Source organism: Ailuropoda melanoleuca, chromosome 3 (genome assembly GCF_002007445.2).
Source record: "Ailuropoda melanoleuca isolate Jingjing chromosome 3, ASM200744v2, whole genome shotgun sequence".
NCBI lineage: Eukaryota > Metazoa > Chordata > Mammalia > Carnivora > Ursidae > Ailuropoda > Ailuropoda melanoleuca.
The window spans coordinates 109603292-109624903 of NC_048220.1; the positions used below are offsets into that span (position 1 = coordinate 109603292).

Genomic DNA, 21612 nt, shown 5'->3' on the forward strand with positions numbered 1-21612 from the left:
TATTTTAAAGTCTTTCATATTGAAAAGAAGTGGGATTTATTTTGTGTAAGTTCTTTGGGTAAAGCTAGTATTAATGAAAATGTTTTATAACATGCAAATATTGAATTGTTGAACAGATTCCCTAAAACATAGCTATGATATAATGCCTTTGTAAAGCCATTTTTGATATGCCTAAATAACCATAAAATTGTTTAAACCTTTACTTCTGGAAATCTATCCTAAAAAATGGCCTAAATTAAGGGAAAAAGCTTACTGCATAAAAATAATGCTCATAGTGTTATATATAATATGAAAGATGAGAAGAGATATAGTCAACAGCAAGAACTAATTAATTATTGCAGGGCCATTCTATAGAATATTGCAGTCATAAAGAATAATAGTAATAGTAGCATGATGGTATTAAAATCACTTATGATCTAATTCAAAGTAAAAATCTACCTCATTTAGTGAAAACCTATGACAATTCAAAGTGGATGATACCAAACTATATTGAATGTACTCATCATAATAGCAATGACAATAATAGCCGGCACTTACTAAGTCTATACCTTGTGCCATATACTCCTCTAAGTGCTTTCCATATACTAAGTAATTTAATCCTCCCCACTAAATACAGCATGAACTTTGGAGCCAGACTTCATGCATTCAAATCATGGCTTTGTCACTTTCTTAGTTGTATGATTTAGGACAAATCACTTACCCTCTGTGCCTTAGTTTCTTCATCTGTAAGATGGAACTACTCTATCTATGTAAAACATAGATTAAAAGGGAGTTCATCAAAAAACAAATTATATTAAGGAAGTTGTGGCTAGTGTTCTTTCCCCAATATTTTCAAAGCTTTTTGTAATGTGATTAATTAAATTAGTTTTATAGTTAAGACAGTTTAGAGAAAAGTAGTGAGCCTACTATTATGGAAAATATTTAAGTTGAGGTTAGACAGACTGAGTAATGTTTATTAAGAACATTTTATAAGCCCAGCGTGTACACCAGGCCCTGGGGATATGAAATGAATAAAACACAATTTTTTTAGGTTGCTTAAAACTTAGCGGGGAAGCAGAACTATAAATGGACTATTATAATACTGAATAGATCACAACTTGGTGCAACTTTAGCAAGGTCTTAGAAGCAAGAAGAAATAGCTTCTTTGGTAAATTCAAGTAGATCAGGGTAGCTAGAATAGAAGTGGAGCCTGTCAGCTAAATAGTAGGCCAGTCAGGCAGCCCCTCAGGCCCAAATGAGGTCAGAGATGTTTTGGAAGTTGTTTCTACTATAGATGTAAGATAGGCCTCCAAAGAGCCTTCCAATTCTAAGATTCCATCATCCAAATGGACAAGTTATAAGTGTGTAGAAAAGTACTCCTTAGTTTAGAACACATGTACCATTAACTGGGGAAAATCTAGGATAATTGATGAAAAGTGAGTTCTGAATGGCATGTTAATAGCAAAGTTATTGTGAATTCTAAAACAGGAGAGGAGAGAGAGAGCACGGAGCCCAGGCAAAAGTTGAAAACAGGAGAGCGAGGGCTGTAAATGAGGGTAATGAGGAGGTGGTGGGGACACAGTGTAGAGCTTCTGTATAAACTGGAGCAGGGAGATTGACAGTGTCATGCAGCTGACTTTAAAGGAAAGGCTCTGTAGTTTATATTTGATTTCTAGGGCAATAGAAGGCCCCTACAGTAGGGTGATCCCTGGAAATAACCTGAAATAGCAACTGGAGCCATGGCCTATTGTGTATTCTGGATAAGTAAGCCCTGAGGTGTGACAGCTCAGAAAACGGTAGTGTAGTAGTCCAGGATTGAGACAGGGAGCACAAGAGTTGGGATGAGTGATAAAGAATGGGTTAGCAGGAATATGATCTAAAACAATTTCATGTGTTTTCCTAGGAGCTATTTGTTCTGACATCAAGCTCGCAGCTCTGGAAAGTACATATATTTACTACTTAATCTGAAGTCAGTCTCACTTTTCCCAAGCTGCATAAAAATAACAAGATCCTAGAAAAGTATCAGCATAGTCTTTATGGAATTTCAGGAATTTCCAGCATTCTCAATCCCCATTATCTTGCTCTTTTTTCTCAAATACTTATCACATTCTGACATCTGATATAATTTACCTGTTTATTAAATTTATCATTTATTTTTTGTTCCCTCCTTCCCCAGTAGAATACAACCGTCACAATAGCAGGAATTTTCATCTATTTTGTCCACTCATATACCCTTAATGGCCTATAACAGTGCCAGAAACAAAATAGGCATTCAGTAAGTATTTACTAAGTGACTGAATTAATGATTGTATCAGATGCTCTAAGAATCTGAATAAGACAGACCTGGGAATTTATGACTCATGTGACCAGCTAAGAGGTCCTAATTGTGAAATCTTCTTTTCCATTTTAAAGGCTGAATATTTTGCTTAAGCAGAATGTCATATATGCCTTTGGCATGACACAGGAGGCATTTCCACAGGTCAAGGTTCCAGAGAATACTTGTTGTTACAGGACAGAATTAGCTGAAAGTCAGAAGGTTGGTGTTCCATGTCCTGACCCTGACACATACTTGCTATATTAAACCCTTGGCAGTTCATTCTCTGAGTCCTAGTTTCCTGTCTAGAAAATGAGGATGGTAACAATGATATCTGCTCAAACCCACATGGTCGCTGTGAAGACTCAAGACACACTGTGTCATGAACTATGGATATTGTTATTTCAAATTTTAATGCAAGTTTGCTTTAACTCATTACATTTTATTTCTATTAGATTTTTGATTTTTCTATGGCACTACTGCAAAGATTTGTGTGCAGATTAAGAGGAATAAAGAATGTTCTAGACCTCTTTATTGATCTCTAGAGAAACACCTGATGAACTCAAAGATCAACAAAGTGAGAGAAATGATTCTTTTCTATACTCATTCTATAACGACTAATTCTCTCTCTACGCTCATTCTAAAATGACTAATTCTGATTCTCATTCACTCATTCTAAAAGTTCATCTTCTATTCTGTTCTTCTCCATGAAAAAGCTCTAGTCATAATAAAATTTAATAACCTGAGAACTGTTTGCTATTCATAATAGTCATTCTTGTCATCAGGACCATTATTTTACTTATTTGAAGAGAAGCTGTTCTGTGACTCCTCTACTTCCTATTTATGCTTTTTCCTCTGTAAAAGATAGTTCTCTAGAGATTGTTGCCTCATATCTACATGATTTCATGAGCACTCTTTTCACCTAACTCTTCTTTGATGTCCAAGCCAAAATCACTACCAGAGTGCCAAGTACCCCCGCCAGTCAGCCTTTTTTTTTTTTTCCCCAAATGAATGGAGTGTTTGGTCATGTTGGAGAAGAAAGTTACATAGTGGCCCCATGAGCTGCAGTACTTTCAGTCATGAAAGGTATCGGGGTGGAAATGAGGTGAGCCAAAGAAATGACAAGTTTAGCAAGGAGGAAATTTCAACTTCAAAAGATATTATAAACAATGGAAAATAAATATTATATTAAAATTGTAAGAGAAAATGTGATAGAACCTTTGAGAAGTCTTTTTACCCCAAGCTTGAATAGGCCTTACTTAGAACACACATACATTGGAAACAGAGCATCAATCACATGAGTTCACTGGTAAACTTTACTTGGCATAAAGCAGGGTCCTCTAGGGAAAAGGCAGTAAGCCAACATATTTTGATACATAATGGGTGGAGGATTGACTAGGGAGGTATCTGCATCATGAAAACCTACTTTGAGAGGCAGTCCCACTGAAGTCACTGAACCCCAAGAATGCCTGCTGGAACAGCAGTTAAAAGGGTTGATACACGTATAAAAGGAATGAAGTGAAGGAGTCACAGAGTGGAAAGCCCCAAGACAACATCTCATATTTTCCCATTTGGTGGAAAGTCTGCCATAATGGTGATTACCGCTAAATCTGGAAAGCTTGTGCAATGCTGAGCACATTTAAGTTTCTTCTCTTCAAAGCAAAATTATTAAACTAATTGTGTTCTTTGTGAATTTTCCTGAACCACATTGCAATTACTTGGATGTTTCAGCTCATTCTAGCCACAATGAACAATGGCTGATCTTAATCAGAGGTATAATGTGTTCTGCTACTGAGAAAACATGTGGTTTCTGAGCCAAAGATTAAAGTAAATTACACTTCACAGTAAACTTCTGAAAGGTAAAGGAGGCATAAGGCTGCCTTTTTTGTTAACTTTTTTTTCTTTCTGAAGAATTAAGGTAATTCTTTTCAAATGCACAGACTGCACTTGTAACGGACCAACAAGTATTCCTTCTTTAAGCAAAATTTAGCCAAGATGTAGTATGGGTCAGGGTGATTTTTTAAAAATCTGAGGTTGATGAGCTTCCAAAACCTGAGTAGTAAATATGATTTATAAAGGTACCCACCTTTGGGGAAAAACTGAGTAACAAAATCCATGTTCTCCCAAATATGTCAATTATTCCATAGTCCATTTCTTAAAGTAAGTCTGCATCCTATCTGATTTTATAAACACTTACAGAATATCCAAACATGTTACTAAAATTTATTTTACATTACCAGTGCCTGGATCTCTTTAGAACACTACGCTGCTACTATGCCATCCTTAAAGGTTTAGACATTTAGATTTTTGTAGTTTGCTTACTTTTAAATTCAGTTGGCCACATTGCTTTTGTCGTTCTGATTTTCACACCTCTTATATAAAATCATTGTAAATATGGAATGTCAAAATGGAATTAAATTATCTGACATCCTTATACACTCAAATGCTCACAAATTCTCACATGTATATTAACATGTAAACTCTAAAACTGCAAAGATAGTTATTATCAGCATTTACTTTTTAATATAGTTCTAATAAACAAAAAAGCACCAGACTGGGAGTGGAGAGACAAGACTTCTATTTTCAGCTCTGGCCCTAAGTAGTTACATTTCCCTACAGAAGTCACTTACAAAAACCAAAAAAACAAATACTTTATTGAAATATGATTGACATACTAAAAGTTGCATATACTTAATGTATACAACTTGATGAGTTTGAAGTATACACCTATAACACCAACACCACAGTCTATACCATAAACATATCTATCGATTCTAAAAGTTTCCTCCAACCCTCTTTAGTTATTGTTATTATTTCATGATAAAAACACTTAACATAAGATCTACCTTATTTTTTAATACTTCTGATTATAGTTTATTACAATAGGATACAAATTAGAACAAGACCCCAAAAAGACACCATAGTACAGGGTCTGTGAGGGTCCCAAACGTGAAGTTTCTGTGTTCTCAGGACACAACACCCTTCCAGCCCATCAGTGTGCAAGAAGCTCACTCAAGCTTCAGTATCCAGAGTTTTTACTAGGGCTTATTATATAGGCATAATTACTTGAATAAGATCTACCTTCTTAGTAAATTTTTAAGTATACAATACAGTATTGTTAACTACAGGCAGTATGCTGTACAGTAACTATCTAGTACTCATTCATCTTGCATAACTAAAACTTTGTACCCTTTGACTAATACTTCCTTGTTTTCCCTCCTCCCAGCTCCTGGTAGCCACCATTCTACATGCTGCTTCTATGGCTTTGACTGTTTTAGACTCCTTATACAAGAGAGATCATGTAGTATTTGTCCTGTGTCTGGCTTATCTCACTTAGCAAAATGTCTTCCAGGTTCATCCATGTTGTCCATGAAGCAAGATTTCCTTCTTTTTCCAGGCTGAATAATATTCAATTGTATGTATATGTCACATTTTAAAAATCTATTCATCGGGGCGCCTGGGTGGTGCAGTCCTTAAGCGTCTGCCTTCGGCTCAGGGCGTGATCCCAGCATTCTGGGATCGAGACCCACATCAGGCTCCTCTGCTGGGAGCCTGCCTCTTCCTCTTCCACTCCCCCTGCTTGTTCCCTCTCTCACTGGCTATCTCTCTCTCTCTGTCAAATGGATAAATAAAATCTTTAAAAAAATAAAATAAAAATCTATTCATCTATCAATGGACATTTAGATTGCTTTCAAATCTTGGTTGTTGTTAATAATGCCCCCCTGCTTGTGTTCCCTCTCTCACTGGCTGTCTCTCTCTCTGTCAAATGGATAAATAAAATCTTTAAAAAAATAAAATAAAAATCTATTCATCTACCAATGGGCATTTAGATTGCTTTCAAATCTTGGTTGTTGTTAATAATGTTGCAATGAACACAGGAGTGCAGATATCCTGATTCCAATTATTTTGAATATTTTTCCAGACGTGGGATGGTGGATCATATGGTGGTTCTATTTTTAATTTTCTGAGGAACCTCTATACTATTTTCCATGGTGCACAAACGTTTTCCTATTTTCCACATTCTTGCTAACACTTATCTTTTATGTTTTTGATAATAGTCAATTAGAGTTAAACTACATTCATTTATTCAGCCAACAAATTATCATTGAATGTATCTTATGTTCAAGGCACAGTGCTAAATTCTGGGCAATGCACAGGATTGCAAATGGGAACCAAAATCAGTCCTTGCTCTCTAAACATTTCCTCTAATATATTAACTTCTCCCTCTTATCTGTGTTCCATTTCAGGTTTCCAACTATCCAGACATTACTCAAGCTGTTTAAAACCATACTTACCAACTTCCTGATAAAACTTATTTTTATTTCCTGTATATTTGTCTCTGAATGGCTACCTATTTTCCAATGATCCAGTGTAGAAATTCTGGAATATGTTTGACTCCTCCTACATCTCCATTTGACATTTCCAAACTTCCACCAAGCCTTAATGATTCACCTAAATTTATCTTGGATACACTTTTATTTCATTCCAGTTCTCTCTAATCTAGCCTGGGATCTCATTTCTTAAGCACCAGATTGCTATTCTTGCTTACCTATAGATTCCCCAGCTCCCAGTAACTTATTTCTCCAATCCAATCTTTATGTAATTTCCTAAATTAAGGTTCATAAAAACCACCTACAATGGTTCTCAATGCCCTCTACTTAGGTACAAGCTCCTTTGTCTGGCTTCTAAGGTCTGCCGTTACCCTTTCTCCCCTACCTTCCCTGTGTCATTCCTGTTTGTTTACCAACACACTCACTTCTCAAATCTATGCCCTTGCTTATGTGGCTTCCCAGACTGGAGTGGCATTGCTTCTTTTCTTATTAAAAATTAAATCATCTTTCAAGACTCAGCTCAAGAGTCAAGAATCAATTCCTCCTTCTTTTAACTCCCATTGAATTTATGTCTATATTATACTGATTAGCACAATTCTTTTTTTTTAATATTTCAAGTTTTTATTTAAATTTTAGTTAGTTAACATATAGCATAACATTAGTTTCAGGAGTAGAATTTAGTGATTCATCACCTACATATAACACCCAATGCTCATCACAAGTCCCTCCTTAATGCCCATCACTCATTCAGTCAATTCCCTGCCCACCTCCCCTCCAGAAACCTTCAGTTTGTTTGCTATAGTTAAGGGGCTCTTATGGTTTGCCCCCTCTCTCTTTTTTAAAAATTTCACTTATGTTAATCTGTTTTATTTCTTAAATTCCACATATGAGTGAAATCACATGGTATTTGTCTTTCTTTGACTGACTTATTTTGCTTAGCATAATACACTCTAGCTCTATCCATGTTGTTGCAAATGGCAACATTTCATTCTTTTGATGGCTGAGTAATATTCCAGTGTGTGTGTGTGTGTGTGTGTGTGTGTGTGTGTTTGTGTGTACATATACACACCCCCACATCTTCTTTATCCATTCATCAATTGATGGACATATTGGGAGGAGCAGAGGGAGAGAGAATCCCTAGCAGGCTCCAGGCCCATTGCAGAGCCCAACTCAGAGCTCTTCATGGGGCTTGATCTCTCTTGAGATCATGACCTGAGCCAAAATTAATAGTTGGATGCTTAACTGACTGAGCTACCGAGGTGCCCAACTCAGTTTCAGTTTATTATAGGTTATGCTTGACACACTCATGTTATCTCTGAGAGGCAGAGCTCCCTGAATTGCAGGCATAATGCCTAAAAGAATAAAACTGGTGTCTAGAGTGATGACATTACCTGTTTTACCTTAAATGGGGTGGGGGTGGGGTGGTAAGTGAGAGTATAAGTTGGAAGGGCACAGAATATAAAACTTATACTCTATTATTAGATTTCTCATCTCAGATTTTGTAAGGAGAGTAGAGAGTGAAACACTTCCACAAATTCTAGTTTGTACCTAGGAGATAATATTTGTATGCAGAAAATGTGAAAACTCAAATTCTTACTATTGATTGTTCTGGGGGGATTATGATCAAATGAAGTCTAAAAGATAGAGTGAAACATCAAAAATCCATATTCCTTCAGTTTTGAAATACAGTAGAGTGAGAGATTACTGTTTTCCTAGGAGGCATAGATCTCTTTTTGTTTATTCTTTTAGTTACTAGAATAGTTTAGTTAAGTTATTAAACTGAGCAAAGTTTAACAAATTCTTGTTCTTTTTTTCCCAATAAAAAAGAGGCACCAAAAATTATGTTAAATATAAAGTAAAAGAGCTTTAATATTAATTTTGTGTAATTTTCAACAAGTTAAATATGCTTTAAAAATCATACCTGAAGTGAACTAAATCATTACTAAAGGGCTTAGCAAGGTTCATTATAAAGAGTAAACCAAACTCAGTAGGTCAGTAAATCACCAAAAATACAAGCTCGATGATATCTTATGGAAGTGATATTAACCCTTCCAAGACAGCATCTCATCTGCCTCCCAATACTTCCAGCTGAATTTCAGCTACTCTAGAATGAGAACAATTAAAGAACACTTGCCAGAATAACAATTACAGAACAAAGACTATTTTGGACAAGGACTTTCCTTGAGGTCAACACAGGCTTCAACAGAAATCACTAACCACTTCCGTTAGTACTGCCAAGGAATTTTCCTTTTTTTTCACTGTGTCAGTTTCCATTACCAAATGATTAGACTGCATTTTCTAACATGCATGATTCATTCTGTTGAAGTCTCATTCATAACACGAACTGTGACCAAATAATATTTTCCATTATCTTGTAAAAAAACTAAACAACAGTACAACAAAATCAACTGGCTTACCATTTTCCTTCTTCATTTTCATATTGCTGAACAGTATATCCAAACATGTCCTCCACGGGGCCACTGAAAGTCATTGAATTTTTCACGTCAACATTGAATGACACGCAGAAGCCTAGAACAACTTTAAGAGGGAAAACAAAGTCCAGTTACACAGAGTTAACTAAGAGTCCATAATGTTTTGAATTATGGAAGGCATGATTAAAAACTGCGCTCTTGTCAAAAAGAGTAACGATGCTCAAAAAATGAGAACTGCAAGAAAGGTCTATGGTATTAACTGTATTACTGAGTGAAAATAACAAATGAAGAATACAAGTACTAATATTCAAACAAAATCCTATAGAAATTTAGTAGCTGTACCATTCCCAGAGCTAATGACTTCAGAATATGAGAGAGAGAGCTGGCAGAAACTCATGCTTGTATATGCCTAATGTGGTTACAGATAGCTTTCCAGTAGTGAGCCCCACAGTGAATAATAGCCACTAATAAAATGTAAACAACTTCATTTTCCTGTTTTGACTATGAAGGATGCAAGAATCACCATTTAAATACTCAGGAGAGGAAGCTTTCTCCTTGCTGCTTCCAAAGGGAATGCAAGTTGATCGCCTTCACTCACAAATGGCTTCCTAGGCAGGCCTGAGATTTGCTCTGCTTCCCTCTCAATCAAGCAGTGGACAGAAAGCTTATCTTAATACACTAGAACCTCCTTATAGTGTTGGTGGTGATAACCTCACAGGTTGCCATCCATGATATATCTAAATCAAATGACATTTAAAGAGTTTACTCAGTGCTTGACACACACTTGAGATTCAATGATGGTTAATTTTTTTCAATTTCCTTAAAGTTCAGGTAATGAAAATCCTTTACAAGAGAGAATCTCTCCTAAAAGCGTTCTGGATGGTGCCAAATTCTGTCAAATGGATGGTGCCAAATTCCAAGTTTGGTACTAGTTTTTAAAGTATACTTGTGAATTTACAAAGCATTCCTCTCCTAGATACAGCTAAGAATTCTTTCCAAAGAGCACTCCCTTATAAAATTACAAGCATCATAAGGTACGTTCAGAGGTAACTAAATTCACTGTTCTTTTTAAAAACCATGATAACAGCTACACACATCTTGAAAAATTCTCTTTCCTTACCCATTATAAACTGTTCCATAAATATAGTCTAAATCCAGACTCAAATTCATTCTATGCTCTAATTCATAATCTTCATATTTAACATTATTGTTTCTTTCTTGCACAGGATTGTACCTAATTTAGAGAAAATTTGTCCTTAAAAAAGATATTTATGTATATCTATTTATGAAAAAAGCTACTTATCTATACCTATTTATAAAGTCTTCCTTGATCTTTCCAACTGGAAATAATCTTTTAACTACTAAATCCTCCTCTTTCATTTTTTGAATATCTCTCATAGAAATAATTATTAAATACTATTTTATTTACATTGTAATTTGGAGTGTGATTTTTCCCCCTTAGTTCGGAAAATTCTTAAAAGCAGGGTCTCTTACTCATCTTTCTTAACTCTTCTCAAAATCTAGCATAGCTTCTTGTACACAGATGGGCAATAACATATTTGTAGAATGAACACATTGCAGGAGAAAGTCTAACAGTTGAAGTTAGAGGTGAACTGACAACTATTTCATTTTAGTTAAGAAAGACTTAATGGAGATGGAAATTTTCAAGTTAGATTTTTAAAGGGAGGGAGAGATTCAACTTGGCAGTGAGAAGAAAATATGTCCCAAGGATTTGGGAGGATCTCTACAACTAATAAGACATAGAATGCGACAAATATGGTTGCAAAATCAGAGAGAGATTTGCCTGGCTCGCGTGGAAGATGCAGAAAAAGAATAGATGGGTAGCATAGGTCCATTTATGTACATTTCCTTCTCCCACTTCAAGTGTGATGGAGAACAGCTGGTTACCATCTTCTGCATAATTGCCTTTCACATATTTGAAGACAGTTTTAAACACTGTCCACTCTACTCCAAACTAAATAGTACATGCTCCTACCCTTCCCTCACAGGTTTATTTTTTTTTGAAAACTTGCAACAAATTATTTTTGATATGAGAGATACACAAAGTAGTACNAAACACTGTCCACTCTACTCCAAACTAAATAGTACATGCTCCTACCCTTCCCTCACAGGTTTATTTTTTTTTTGAAAACTTGCAACAAATTATTTTTGATATGAGAGATACACAAAGTAGTACAACAGAATTTCTCAACTTTAGTGTTATTGACATTTTGAGTCAGAAAATCATTTGTTATGAAAGTCTATACTGTGTGTTATAGCAGATCAGTGGTCCCTGTCCACATGATGCCAGTAGTACTCCCTGAGCTATGAAGATCAAAAATGTCTCCAGACACTGACGAATTCCCCTGGAACCAAAATTGCCCAAGTTGAAAATGACTATTCTATAGATAAGGACCAGAACTCTCCATCAGTGATTTTGTTGAACAAGGTGACAGAAAAACAACTGGCCTTCAGACCGGCAGCATCTGCATCACTCAGAGTTTGTGAGGGATCCAGAATCTCAGATTCCACTCCAATTTCCTGAATCAATATCTCCATCCCAACAAGATCCCCAGGAAGTCCAATTCCCGTTAAGGTTTGAGAGGTGTATGCCTGTAAGACGGTAACCCTCTTTCATAATGTTGATGCAGATAACATAATTTACCTAAATTAAAAGTACTCACGATCTTTTAGACCAAAGGGGAAGGGAGTTATCATTAATCAGGTTCAAGTTCACCACTCTTGAAGTATTTTTCCAGCACATTAATTGTCTTTAGTATATGTTCTCCCAAAGGCTATTCATGATACTCCTCAATATAAGACCAAGAGCTTTTGGTTTCCTTTTTAGGCCTGTTTATTCCACATGTTGTGTGGAATGTCCGGGGGAGGGGGTGTGCTGCACTTTTTTTTTTTTTCATTTCCTGTCCTCAGAATTCTACAGGCAATTTGCCCAAAGTGATTGTAAATCAGTCTCTTTCATGTTTGCTAAGGCACCAAGGAGCCTGAAGCACAGGAGATGACATAAAAAAATAGTTTACATCTTGTTCTTTCGATTTAAAGGAGTACACAAACAGTGAAAGCAGCCTCTTATAACTTTGAGTTTGATGCTCATTTTGTTATACTAAGTTGTCATGGAACTTTATGCACCAGAGGTAAAGCAAAAATCACACTTCTTCTCCATCAAAGTCAAAAAATAAAAACAAAGCTGAGGTGGCTTAAGGGGCCATACAGGGTGAAAATGATGGGAAATAAAACATAGACAATTATCAGATGTCAAAATTAAGTTCTGATTTCACATGTACCAGCAAAAGAGGAATTTTTCCCCTTAATAATAACACAATTACTATGTATTACTCTTCACATGCTCCTTCTCATATAATTTGCCCACAACCCTATGATTAGTGTTATTATCAGTGCTGTGTAAATGAAGAGAAGGAGGCTCAGGATAGCGGAGAAATTGGCCCACATCTCCCCAGGATTCCCAAACATTCACATTAATTCGATTTTACATCTTATCCCTAAAACTGAAAAGGGCTAGTAGAAGGCAACACTACTATTAGTCCATGTAATTACATCTTCTGAGAAGCAAAATTGGGGAAGAGGCCTTCTATAGTGGGCCATGGCTAAGAAAATGGGGATGAGGGAGATGACTGGAGTCAGGAGAGAAGTCATGCCTGCAGAGCTCTAGATAAGGCATCATGAGAGATTTCAGCCAAAACATTCATGTTCAGGTAGAAAAGAAATGGAAAGGCTTGCTCTCTTTCAAATATGATTATATGTGTTATATATTTAAGGGCTAAAAACTGAGGAGGAAGATGAGATGAAATTGTTGGTATTGAAAGGTATCTCTTGTAAAAAGAGATCATTTTGCACAATTTCTTTGCCCCAGTATGGAATTTGATGTGTAAGACAACTAAACGAGACAAAGAGAAAAACAGAGGAAGAGAGGGAGAAGTAACCTATAATTACTATGGTATTTTCTGCATATAAATATTTTGCCATGGGGCACCTGGGTGGCTCAATCGGTTAAGCAGCCAACTCTTGATTTTGGCTCAGGTCATGATTTCAGGGTCCTGGAATCGAGCCCCACTGTGGCCAGTGGGCTCTGCACTCAGCTGGGAGTCTGCTTCCAGATTTTCTCTCTCTTCCCTCTCCTTCTGTCCCTCCCCCTGCTCTCTTTCTCTCTCTCTCTCTCTCTCTCTCTCAAGTAAGTAAATAAATCATAAAAAAACATTTTTCCACTTACAAATATTTTCATATAAAAGGGGCATTGAACTAGACAATAAACTGTGGCGGTTGGGCAGAACAGTAGCCATTATTCTCTTCTTGTACGTTAGGAAACTGGACCTTAAAAGGGTTAAGTGATTGGCCTAATGTTAGGTTGTGTTAGTGGCAGAGAAGAAATTCTACATTGGGCTTCTGAGATCAAATCATAGACTTTCTGTGACAACAGTGTCATTGAAGTGGTCAGATTAATAAAAATAAAAATAACAACCCAGGTCAAGAGAAACCTCAAATGTCCAATGAGAGCTATTAATCATCTTGTAGCTTTGGAGTAGTTGAGGGTAGCACTGGCAGGAAAAGTTGAATGAAGGGGGAAAATCTGGGCATCTCCCAAGGGCACTGACTTTCTGGCAAAGAAGAACTTCCTCCTCCACACATCCTCTGAGCTCCAAGAAAAGTTACTGCAGCCTGTTTGATTTTTTGCTTTTTAATGAAGAAAGTCTGCCTTTCACAGGGTGGTCCAGAAATTCTGATCTAGTAATATCCAGATTAAAACATTTACTAGTCATGGAATTTTGAATATTTAAAATTCTAAGCCCAAGTAAAAAGGGTATCAAATAAATGGTGGTTAGGGATTGATATGAAAATGCTATTGCTTTCTTTCAACAACTGCCTACAAATTTATCCAATCTGGGCAAAGGAGAAATCATGGAATTAATATTGTATTTATTATTTTTAAAGAGTTAAATGACATAATATTAAGATAGGAAATAATAACTGTTTTATTATAGTTAATGGTACTTATTTTTATTTACTTATTTTTAAAGATTTTATTTATTTATTTGTTTGAGAGAGAGAGAGAGTGTGTGTGAGCAGGGAGGGTCAGAGGGGAAGGAGAAAGAATCTGAAGTAGACTCCGCACTAGTGAGGAGCCCAGTGAAGGGCTCAATGGGAGGTTCAATCCTACGACCCTGAGATCATGACTTGACCTAAAACCAAGAGTCAGATTCCCAACTGACTAAGCCACTCAGGTGTCCCTATAGTTAATGGTTTTTAGAGCAAATTCCTTGATTGTATAGGAAGATGGTAATCTTCAACGATATATGACCTAGGCTTAAACAGAGCCCTTTCACTTACATTATTTATGCAATTATTCACAGTTATTCAACTACTTCACAAATATTCATCGAGGCTTTACTTTGGGTTGAATATATGCTAGGATCTGGAGATATAGTCATAAAAAGATGACGCTTCCACTTTCAAGATCTTATAGCCTAGCTGGGAAAAAATACAGTAAGTGATTTAACTTCCATAAGTCTCAGCTTATCATATTTAAAATGAGCTTTCAAATGCTTTATAGGTATTTGTTCCTGTGCCAAATACAACTTATGCATGTAGCAATAAAGAATACTCAATAAATGAGTTAAGTGTGTTCATGAGTAGAATCCAAGAATCAGTTTACCATCTGGCAGTTGAATTTTCTTTCAGAAGAGGATCCCCTACTTCCATCCTGATGACCATTTGTGTCTTGAAAAATGATACGGATATGTTATATTAGCGGGGCAGGACAGTGGGTTCATTGACTCATTTCCATAGAAAATTTCCTGTTTCTAAACCTGGCTGCAATGACATGTGTAAAGAACATCTAAGATGAGGGCATCTGGCATTCCAGGTGAAAGAACTGGCCAAGGAAGTGGAATGCAGGTGATTCCTGTCCTTCCAGTTAGATCTCTTGGATTCTCATCTTAGTTCCTCAAGAGGTGGTGAATATTTATGATACCACCCAGGTTCTCAGCCAATAGCAAGTTAAGGCTTCTCTTACTTCAATGATAATCTACTCTTCTTTAACCTGCTTCAAAGATTACAAGTCTATTCCAAGGAAAGGATAAGTGGGAAGTGACTCTTCTCCTATACTCAGGCCATACTAATTTAGTGACAGTCTTGAGCCACCTAAGAATCAGAGAAAATACATAGGCAGTGCAACCTCTGTAATGCAGAACTGAAGAGTCCCCATAGCCCCCCAACCTGGTACATCCTGGGCGCCTCTTATATCTCTTGCTGTGCCGAAGCCTCTTGGTGGAAAGAGTTCATCTACCCCTACTGAAATGGATATAAACTCCTCAAGTTATATATGCTCACTATAACTAATGATGTGACACATTAGGTATTTTACATAACTTCAAATTACTTTTCCTTCTCTTTAAATTCAAATAAAATATATTCAACTTTGAGACAGTTCAGGGGGTTGGAAGAAAAACATTTTAATGATAAGAGTTGGTGGAAACTAAAAGAACTTTTCCTCACTTATAATGTATAATGAAACATCTCTATAACACCAGTGCTATAAATCTGAAATTTTAATTAGTTCAATTACTCTTGGTGGCTAAGTGACTTGGATCTGTTTTGATGTACATGATTACATCAAAAATTGAGAGGTGCTTGGGTGGCTCAGTTTGTTGAGCATCTGACTCTTTGTTTCAGCTCAGGTCATGGTCTCAGAACCCTGGGATTGAGCTCCACATCAGGCTCTGCGCTTAGCGGGGAGACTGCTTCTCTCCCTCTCCCTCTCCCTCTGCCCCTCCCCCTGCTTGTGTGTGCTCTCTCTTTCTTTCTCTCTAAAATAAATAAAGAAAAATCTTTTAGAAAAGATAAAGTTTGATAAATAGTGTAACTGGATCTATCCAAAAATATAGTACTACATAATTCTAACTGATTTGAAATCTGAAGTGATTATTTTTATTGCATTGCCATCTTGAGAAGGATGAGACAAAGAACTCCAGTGGTGAAAACAACAGAAACTAAAAATAGAATAAAACAAACAACATTAGGGCCTGGAGCCTTGATGTAGAATCAACACAAGTGTTTGGAAATGGCATCATAGTCTCAAATACAGGAATCTATATTTTCTGGAAAAAATACCATATCCAACTCACTGTCTCCAAGCAATTGAAACTTCCCTATACAATTATGTAAGAGGAAAGTCTGGCTCAATCAATTCCACCATTCAGAGTTCTTTCATCAGAAATGATGTAATATGTCAGCATGATATCTACCTCTATCAGCAAGTCCAGAAAAGCCAATCCAAATAAACACCTCAATGTTCAAGCATTTTCCAAGTTTCATCCTGTGAGGTTGCTTTTTAACTTCAGCTTGCTGTAGTGAGTGAATTGTTTTGACTTTAGTGCTAACGCCCTGTGAACCTCCAGTTAATACAAATGGTATTTGAACTTCAAAGTGAGTGTGCGTTTATGTGTGTATCTGAATATGGCTGGTGGGAAGGAGGCAAGGAGGCCTAATTCTTGGCACATAGTAGGTGTTTAATACAAGTTTGTTAAATGAAACGGGATGGAATAAACAGAGAAATGAAGATTTCTCATATAAAGGTCATTCTGGCTGTAAGAACTTGTGCCCTCTTGTAAGTGCTGCCCAGAATATTAAACTCCAATGGAGTGTTTCCCAAACATCCTTTGTTAAAAATCCCCCTTTAAAATTTTTCTACATAAGTTTGTTCTTCCACAGTGTTTATTTTCCTTTGTAGTATCTACAGACATCTGCTCTTTTCCCATATCCTCCCACCACAAATAATTGCCTACTCTGCCAGCTCTTCTCAGACTGTCCCTTCTCTTGAAATTCTTAAACTGTCTCAGTCTCCCAACGCCTCCACCCTATCACCATCATTTTCTGGCTCTGGGTTTTACAGGATAAAAAAGCTGCAGAACCTCAGGGGTCCCTGGACCCCATTGTGGGAAACACGACTCATGTGTTTGTTCAAGCAATGTGAGCACAGAACTCTGTTCTCCAGCTGCCCTGGCATCCTGGGAGCTGAACTCATTAATTTCTGTGACTACACAGCATGGAGCGCTGCATGGGGGAAAGGCGTATTACACTTCAGAACAGAGCAGGGTTGCATCCTATTCAAGTATTTACACAGAAATGTGAGATAAAAAGTCTTCGGATGTGTAAAAGTATGAATGAAAGTTGTACTTTTGTTAATGAGAACTTTTCAGTAGATTTTATTAATTACATATAATTTCTTCTCAGTGAGACTGTAAGACACGGTCAGTTTTAGGCGATTTTTGTTAGCATGCGTAACAGGTATTTTGAGGGCCAGGAAAGAAAAGAGGTAGTACGGACTGTAAAATAAATGGTTCCAGGCACTAACAGATTGTATTATTGGTTCTCCTACAGATTCAATAGGACGATTTTTCTGGACGGCTTAGCTGTTGGCTTTGAAGTCCATGCACATGTCAGAGTGTGTGAGACAGGTTTACGACTTCAGATACTTCGATTGCTTCACTGGGAAGGGTGAATTCTACTTCGTTTTCATTCGTGTGTTTAATAACTCCAAAAGAAATTAGGAAATTTAAAACAATTCCTATCACTGTGTACACTACCTCTGTGCTTTCTTGATCCATGAAACTACCTCTTGTGCACATTAGCAAAAATAACAGGACCGGCAATGTGTTACTTGGTCATATATATCATGGAGAAGAAATTATATGTAAAGTAATATAATTCATTGAAAAAAATCTGTAAATAAAGGTAGAACTTTTTATTCAGGTTTCTCTTCTCAGGCATTGATGGACACAATGCATATGGTACCTAGGCAAGATGTGACTCTAAGATTGAAACAAAAGCATCTCAAAAACATGCAAAAGATTATCCAATTATCTAACGTACAAATGGTATAAAAAGAGTCAAAAGTGGGGCACATGGGTGGTGCAGTCAGTTAAGCATCTGACTCTTGGTTTTGGCTCAGGTCATGATCTCAGGGTCTTGAGATGGAGCCCTGCATGGGGCTCTGTGTGGAGTCTGCTTAAGACTCTTTCTCCCTTTCCCTCTGCCCTTCCCCCCTCTAAAATAAATAAATAAATCTTCCAAAAAAAAAAAAAAAAAGAGCCAAAAGCCATTCTCCCTTAATTGTACAATTTGTAGTTAGGAGCTAAAATTAAGTGAAAACACACTTATGTGTAACATAAAATAGAAATGAATGGAAAAATTCCAACACGTGAAAAAATCAGTTAAATTAAGTTGTGATTATTTAGACTGGAATGTAATTATTGGCATTTTGAATCAACTATAATATTTTTTTCAAGGACTGAGTATGCCTGGACTTTTAAAAATGTTTTGATTTTCATTCAAGATTTTAAGAACACAGCACATAAAATGAAGTCTACCTATATTTTATTTTGCCACGGACTATAAAGGGGTATTAGTTTTAACTTGCTTTAACCTCTCATATTTTTTACTTTCCATATTGCTCAGAAACAGGAGGCAAGGTATACAGATTTATAACATTCCTCTTTTGATGGAATAAGGTTATCTAAATACTTTCTGGTTCAACACACAAGTGGTCAATCATTAACATTAATAAATTAAGGGCTTCATGAAGCTAAGTAACAAAATAAAATAATAATGCAACCCCAACACTATATCCCAAGTCAAAAACAAAGTCTATAAGAAAACAATTGCTCATCCTAGAGTTACCCAGTAGTTTTAATTGGCAATTCAAATTGCATAGATTAAGAGATACCTTATTGATTCTCATATACTATGTAATAAGGTAATTTTTCTAGATGTCCCTAATAATATACTAGCACGTAGACTAAAATGATTCTTTATAATATTTCTCTCCATTCCTAGCTAATTATTATAGCTAGTTTTCATTTTATCATTAACTACCAAACATTCTCTTTATTCAAAAGTCTTTTGGTACCTCAGCTCAATTTAAAACTTGTTAGTTTATCAAGACAAAATAATGGAAGTCAAATGCATATAACTTGTGGTTCGTCTGAAACAAATTGGAAAATAAATCAGAAAGTATTTTAAAGGAAATGGGTTTGTTTATTAGAGAAGAAGAAAAATCTCAGTAGCCTGGAATGTTAAAATATTTCAGAAGGCAAGGGTCAGTAGAATGCTTGTTTTCTTTTCAGAGTAAAGAGATAACTTAATGATGCTTTCTTTTCTGTTTTGAGATAGTTCCAATGTTGTTTTCTTAGCTATAATTGTTGTTGCTAAGACCATGATGATCTTTCAGGACTTAGAACATTAGCTGAGCAGTAACATCCTTGGATTCAAACTCTATTCCTATCTAGCAGCATCATCTTTTACATTCTTTCCATTCGTCTACTAGAGTAACTGGTAATTGAAGTAAATACAGATGTTATAATCAAAATCCCCAAGAAACTGGCAGCCAATATTTTCCTTAAATGGAAGCATACTGATATTTCGAATCACAATTCTGGTGACCAAGTACTTGTTATATACAAGGATCCTGAAATTCAAGTGGAGGTTACCTGTGGACTGGGGGCAAGAGAAAGAAGGGAATAGGACCCAAAAGGAAGTAAAAATGTGGTTTTAACTTTATATGTTTTTAGAGGAAAATGCTTACTTCCCATTCCTCATGGAAGGGAGCTCTGTGAGCTGTAACCCTCCTTGTATCTATGCCTGTCTCCTTTCACACTTAAATGATTGGTGAGTTTGGAAAGAGAAGCTGCATGGGTAGCCCAGTCTTCTCTAACTTGTTTTCTCTTAGAAGTGAGCCTGCCTACAGATAACACAAAAACAAAAACAAAATAATGCTTTCTTTTATTTCCCCAGTGTCAGACTCCGAGTTGGGGGTGGAGGGTAAGTCAGCTTTGTCTAAGGGTTAATAGTGGGAATTTCATTCGTCAGCCATGTTCCATTCTGATTCTTGGTCATTTCCCAATCAGTTCTAACTTCAATGACGAAGAAATTTGCTCATTATTGGGCTTTCTAAAAAATCCTAATAGTGTTTTATTTCTCATGAAAAATAAACAATTATGGGACAATGTTTAGATTTTGCAAATCTGGGCACTGGGCACATTTATGTTTATTGTTATTCCTTTAATTTTCTTATTAGTCTAAAGTATTTTGTGAGAAAAAAGAACTTCTAAATGTTTCCTGTATAATTATCATTACGTTTGAAGACGTGTCGACATGATGTATCTTTTCTAATTCTTTTTAATTTTATTAATTTTTAAAATTTCATATCTCAACACAGAATTAGAACAAAGTGCTATTCTTGTTTCTAGGAGCTGCAAGGAATGTATCATTTTAATTACCTTTACCCATTTTCTATTTTCTACAATCCTTTCACTATCAATGACATTGAGAGTAAGGGGTGGGGGTCAGTAGAAGAAGACATAAGGAGGCATGATTAGGATAAGGGGGAGACATGATATTCCAGGGGAAGGCAAGGTGAACAAGGCCATGGTGGTGATCTGACTTAGGATGGTTTGCTATGGCAGCTGCATCTTACACTCACACTCTGGTGGACATTGCTGGGGGCCAAAAAAAAAAATCAAGATTTTAGAAAGGAGATTAATACTATGATTAGCCAAAGTTCCCAATTTGCTTAACAAATACAGGTCCGAAAAGGAACTGACTGCTAGAATTTTCACTATTTCTTTTCCAGTACTTGTCCACAGTCTAGTTTCTAGGACTGTGCTATTTATATGGCTGTGTCTGCCTCTTCAGAGAACTGCAGACAATCCAAATCATGGAACTGAGAGTTATGTTAAGAAAGAGACACATGTGCTGCTCCAGGAACTCATAATTCCTTATTCTGGGAGAAGTTTAACTAAAAAATATGGAAGTAAGTCAAGTAACACTTACTGATTTTCCACTGGCCACCTTTATTTCACAAACACTAGGCACTCAGGGAAGATATAAAAGAAACAGGTCATCACTCAATTTAGAACTGTCCAGCATGCCAGAGGTGTACTGAACATTACTTCTGAGAATATAAACATATAAAGATGGAAGGAAAAATGCCAAGGCGTTGTACACTTATCAGCAAGGTTAAACAGGATAGAGCAGGATTATGGCAGATGAATGAGTATGTGTATTTGACAATTTTCCTTAAGTATTACAACTTTCGAAAACTTGCTGACTTCATTGTTTCTCATCATTCCATGTATTCTCGCAACTCTCTAATCTTAAATTACTATTTGGGTCTTTAAAGGGGCAGAAATTAGCACAACTGAATCAATAGCAACAACGAAGACCATACCCCATTGACATCAATGAAATCGAGTACCACGTTTCCTCAGAAGGACACTCTTGATATATTACAGAACGTTACATGGAGAATTTTTAAGACCTTAGAGTTAAAGAAAATTTGTCTTATAAAAATGTAAAGATAATTGAGTGGCATTAAACTGGATATACTTTTTTATGAGGGATGGTCAGGATCCTGAGTGTTCTGTATAGTAGCTTATCCTCGTGAAAGGCCATTTTACTGCCTTTTCAAAGATTTTGAAAGGATATCTTTTCTACCTAGTGATACTACATAAAGGTAACACTCCAA

The 21612-nt window shown here is 36.3% G+C and overlaps 1 protein-coding gene across 2 annotated transcripts in view; it reads right to left on the bottom strand.

Annotated features, from left to right (window-relative positions):
• The window catches only part of ITGA1 (integrin subunit alpha 1), a 166319-nt gene that overhangs the window by 101950 nt on the left and 42757 nt on the right, over positions 1–21612 (bottom strand). For both annotated transcript variants that reach the window (XM_002921554.4, XM_034656939.1), the window contains exon 2: positions 9042–9162. In XM_002921554.4, the coding sequence (XP_002921600.2) occupies positions 9042–9162 (121 nt within the window). The remainder of the gene's footprint in view (positions 1–9041; positions 9163–21612) is intronic.